The sequence below is a fragment of the Bactrocera latifrons genome, unplaced genomic scaffold, assembly GCF_001853355.1.
Source record: "Bactrocera latifrons isolate USDA-ARS-PBARC rearing strain unplaced genomic scaffold, ASM185335v1 scaffold_162, whole genome shotgun sequence".
NCBI classification, from domain to species: Eukaryota; Metazoa; Arthropoda; class Insecta; order Diptera; family Tephritidae; genus Bactrocera; species Bactrocera latifrons.
Window position 1 is genome coordinate 185,598 of NW_017535097.1, and position 5,465 is coordinate 191,062.

The 5,465-nt window shown below is 33.2% G+C and overlaps 1 protein-coding gene across 3 annotated transcripts in view; it reads right to left on the bottom strand.

Moving 5' to 3' along the window:
- LOC108966517 overlaps positions 1–2,144 on the bottom strand; it is a 4,163-nt gene extending 2,019 nt beyond the window's left edge. Inside the window, exons 1-2 of one of the 3 annotated variants that reach the window (XM_018929461.1) lie at positions 1,854–2,144; positions 1,155–1,356 (exon numbers count right to left, since the gene is read on the bottom strand). In XM_018929461.1, coding sequence (XP_018785006.1) covers positions 1,155–1,342 — 188 coding nt within the window. In that variant the 5' untranslated portion in view covers positions 1,343–1,356; positions 1,854–2,144. Of the gene's footprint in view, positions 1–1,154; positions 1,357–1,558; positions 1,793–1,853 lie in introns of those variants that run through there. The other 2 variants (XM_018929460.1, XM_018929462.1) reach the window with 2 other exon arrangements.
- Between the last annotated feature and the right edge of the window lie 3,321 nt (positions 2,145–5,465).

Sequence of the window (5,465 nt, forward strand, 5' to 3'; positions counted from 1 at the left end):
TTTTTTTTCGAGCTTGACAATGAAAAATATTTGAAGACAAAATTAATCAATTTTGACGAAATAATTGCATATAAAAATCCATTTTTTTTTTTTAGAGTTTAAACGGCAGCAGCAGTATCCAAGTTCGGGCTCCACGTCGCTAGATGACCAAAGCATTGCAATTTATCACGCACACATACACAACGCCTTATCGCACTCGATCTCAATTGAATAAGTATTTGCGCGTCGTTTTCATTTAATGTTGTTAACGAACATAAATGAATTATAAAATGCAACCAAGTATGCGAGCTTTTTGTTGATTCATAAAAAACATTTATTTACAAATATGTGGCTTCTAGTAGCAGATTGTATCTGAGAGCTAAATAAACTTTTTTATATACTATATGGTTGATAAAAATGCTCGTAAATGTGTAACGATCAATCTTTTACTCCAAATAAAAGAATGAACTTTATAAAAAAATTKACCAATGATGCTAAATTTTAAGGCAATTTTTTGTTTTTAGCCTTAAAAATCTGATACTTTATAAAMAACTAAAAATGATGCCGCCCGTTAGAAGGTTTTAGGTGCATTAGCGGCTCAGCTTTAATGCTGTCTTGCAATTGAAGTGAGCCACCAAAGCACGAACTCTATTTTTAACTCCATTTTATTTAAACAGTGTAAGTAACGARGAGCTTTTCAGCGGCGGAGTTTTCGAATTAACAACAAAGTCTGCMTCTTCATAATTAAGTCAAGCGTGGAAAATGTTACAGTGAAATCATCAATATGTACACGTATTGTACATATGTATGTATATGAATAAAGATATATGTATGTAAATACAAAAAACACATCACGTATCAYTTATTGGCTGTAAACCATCGTATCGTAATAAAAGAACAGGGAAACTTGAAATTTTATATTTACCCATTAATTTACATATGATTAACAAAGCTACCGTTGTGAAATGTTCAAACGTATGTATGTACATATGAAATTCCAAAGCTKCATAATTTACATTGTTAAATTTGAAGTTTTAGTGTCAAAATTTTTTTTAAATATTCGCACAAATATTGTAATGTGTGTATGCATAAACATACGCATGTGCATTTGTCTTATCACATAAAATTATATAAAATATTTACATATCTACATATGAATAGTTGCATCTACTTACTTTCTGAACAGCGCTTCGTCATACCACGGTGGCATTTCCATTGGCGCGCCACTATCTCCTTCCAGTGCACCATTCTGCARTAAATGATCCAGATACGCTTGAGCTGCCGGATTTTCCGACCCAGCACTTTTGTCCTTTTTAGCAGTACTCACTGATTCACTACACTTATCCACGCTAGCAGCAATCATTGCTTCCACTTTGGCTATAAAAATCAAAATGATTTAAAATGTTCACATGAAAACTGATTTGTAAGCACTCGAAAAGCGTGCAGTTGATTGCCGAGTGGTTAGAAGCTAGTAAAGGCGCTTGTTCACAACTATCATCGTTCAACTGTTTGAACTACGCCCTTTGCATTTCGAATTTGTTAATTGATTATAGGTAAAAAAATATATATATATACATACATAAAAAACAAAATACTATGTATGTAAACAAAAGTCACCTGCCGGCAAACGTGTTGCTATGAAACGCCGCACAAGTCTAGAGTTGTATGCACAAAATTTCGTTAAAAGCGCTAAACGAATAAACTGGCACATAGCGACGCAACTCCGTGCAAGTCAGCTGCACGAATTCTCTTGGTGAAAGTGTGATGGTAGTCAGCTGTTGGCCAACACAATATTCAAACACACATACCATACCCACCAACATTAGCCAGATCTTACAGCGGCTTCAAATCAATGGTGCTTTTTATCTACATACCTGCATATAATCACAGCCACAGAAAACTCCGCAAACACGTTATGTTAAAAGCCTATTTAAGGTCATTAAAATGGTTCACTAAACTCTTCTTAGCTTGTCACTTTGTGTATAAAAGACGTTTGTTTTCTGCCATGTAACGAACTGTAAAACTCGTATACAAAAATTAAAACAACTTTTATTGCAAATTATACAATTATATTAAATCAACATGTTCGCTGTTACARCATTGAATATGCTTTCTGACTGAGGGCGCCACACACGACTTGTGTTCTCTGCCTACATTTGCGCGATTTTAACAGTGAAACTACTCGAAACTATCTCATAAGCTAAATATAATATTTGCCGTTAGTCGTTTTTTTGTCTACAGCACTCTCTGAGCATGCGCGTGAGCTTTTGGAGGAGCACAAATGTTTATATTCGTCTCGCGTTGCTACTACATAACATATGTATTTTATAAGAAGCCGAGTAGCGATTACATGCTCTCAGCATTCATCAGCTGTTTGCGACAACATTACAGTGCTGATGAAAATGTATGCAGACATATATTGGATTATTTCAAATATGCAATTAGATATCATAAAATACATATTTAGTTGTTGGATTTGTTACCAATTTACTTTGTTGGCTATATGAAGACAGTTCTGTTGTGTAAAGCAACTGGTGTATAGCGACCGGTATGGTTTAAAAAAATGTGCAAGAATTCGTCAAATGAAACTTAAATTAGAAATATATAATGAAGTTCTTTCATTTCATAATGTTTCCAAACCTTTAGGAAATTTTTTTTGAAACCACCTGAATTAAGATCTCCTCATTTTGTTGTCTCCTCCGAACCACCAACTGCTTCTGACAAAAGTTCACAAGAGCGAAAATTTTTATCCGTGCAACCTCCGAATTATCGTCAAAAAACCCTCGACCGTTAGTTGTGGTGGTATCTGAGAAAGAGGAAGTTCATTAAGTTGCTCGTACTTTTTGTCCTATTCAAAGTAATCCCCGTCCGACAAAACACACTTTTGACACAGCTTTTTTCAGTCTTCGAAACAGTCGGAATATACACCAGTATTACCTTCAGGACTTTCTTCGATTCAGTTTCTGTCTCTGTAATCGTTTCAAAACGACATCCTCGCATTAGCCTTTTGAGTTTGTTGCATAGCCAGAAGCCGCACGGAGTCAAATCAGGCGCACAGTATGCTTGTGGATCGATTAGAGTTGAGTTTTTGGCAAAAAAGTGGCGAAACCCCAATATGGTATGACATAGTACCGCTAATAAACGGTTTTTTTTTTGTTTTTTGTACCATTCTCATCAAAGGCCTCCCGCAATATTTCCAACAAACTCTATCCTATAGTAGTCGTAAAAGCTCTTAAGGGGTTACATGGGTTTCCTCGGGTAAAAAACAGCCTTTTTTCCAAAAATTTTTTCTCATAAAAAAAAATGAAATATTTTATTCGAATTTTTTATGTTACAAACTTACATTATTAAAAAGAAATGCTGAAATTTTTGGAAAAAAATATTTAAACTTGACCATTGCGACGCCGTTTCCGAAGCAGAGTTTAATAAGACAATAAAAAAATTCGATCAGTAAACYCATGAAACGCTTAAAATTTGTTTGTAAACAAAGAAACATTTAACGGTGTGATWAGTAGTACCGTAAGCTACATAGTATGAGTGCAAGCTGCTAACTAMACTTTTCATAACAATGCGGCACAAACAACTTTCGTTAATAGTCAAACGGCTGCTGAAGCGCCAAGTCAATAACGCTTCGTATAATTATTTTTATGTTATGCGAGGAGAAAAAAAATATTATTAATTAATTTGTTAGACTTATTTAACGTTTATTAATTTCATATTGTGTATCGCACATATTTAGTACTATATTTATTTACTATAAATATTTTGCTACATTTAATAATATGTGTATGTATATTATAAGCTCTTATTTAAAAAATTTATCAATGCTGTTCTATGGCAGACTATTTATACTCGTATGGATACAATTCCAATTACATTTATTACTGATTATATTTTTTGTTTTCTGCTTTTGTGGCCAAAAGAAAAATATTAGATACACGAAAGGTATGCAGCAATTAAAGTTAACTACATTTTAAAGTATATCTAATATTTAATATAATTGATTATTAATAAAAATCAAGCACAAACGCAGTAAAAAAAATTATTAAACAATTATACATCTATACATCTATTTTGTATATATTCATCACTTATTTTAAAACGACAAATATAAGTGGGTACAAATGCAAGCTCTTATTATTTATTTATTGTAAATCCAGATTTAGTGCCAGTATGGTATATTTAATGATAAAAGAAATGTAATTTTTCAATGATTTTTAGAAAATAGTGCAGAATTTCTCAATACAAACAGAGGCGAACTTACTTTAGCACAAGCTTTCTGTTTTTGTTACAGTAATATTGTTTAATAAAAATATTGCTTTGTGAAATTGAAAACTCTGTTACACTAGCGATACTCAAAATTCATAAGTGTCTTCGAATCGTCAAGTATTGAAGAGTAGCATGTCGAACAAGCTGTACTAGCGCTAACATGCCTTCTGACGCACGCTCAGTTGATTAGCAATCCTTAGGATCCACAAGTAATCACCCTTGGACCCAATACATTTACGCCAACGTAATTCTCAATTCTCGAAAAAGTTGTTAAAGTCAGTTTGCGGAATAGCCTTCAATGCGATTCTCTTTTATTGTCTTCAATTATTTAAAACTCAAAAAACAAAAAACTCAATATGAATCAATACAGTGTACAATGGTGTTTTGTCATGGCTTAAAAGCCACGAGTTGTCGGCTCTCTTTTTGCGAATAGCTTCGCGAAAACGAYACATAATATTCCAATAGTATTTTTTGTTGACAATTTGGCCGRTCGAAAGGAATTCGGAATGCACCACGCCTCGATAATCGAATAAAACTGTSAAYATAATCTTGATTCTTGACYAGCYKTGACGTGGTTTTTTCGGCTTGACTCACCTTTGCCACGATATACGACCGATTTATGGTGTGTTTTCGGGTCGAAAACATAGATAAAAGACTCATTTGCCAGTAATAATACGTTTCATGACATCCTGGTTGACGTATTGATCTTCAGTTGTTGGCCCTCATGGTCGTGGYTCGTCGTCAACGMGTTCTYCWCTTTCTTTGAATAATTTGTACCAACAAAAAACACTTGTTCTCGACAAACAATTATCACCGAAGATCTTTCCAGTATTGTGAACGTTTAGGCATCAGAAATTTGATTCCGAACACAAAATTCAATGGAACTTCTTTGYTGAATAACTTCACTCGTCGAAAAATGTTCCGAATGCACTTTATGTACTTCAGAAAGACTAAACTGTAATCACTATTTTGATATGACATTTGGCGTAGATGTTACTGGCAGTCATATCAACCTAGAAAAATAAAAAAAATTTCGGCTAATGSAAATTCAAATTTAAAAATCTTACTATTTTTTGCCCACAGTTGTATATATCGCTTTAAATATCATAATTAAGAATTATTGCGTTAAATTTTTTAGAAAACTTTTACAAACGTCAGCAAATCAAGTTTGAATTTCTTATTAAAATAAGAAATAATGTAGAATTATCATTACACAA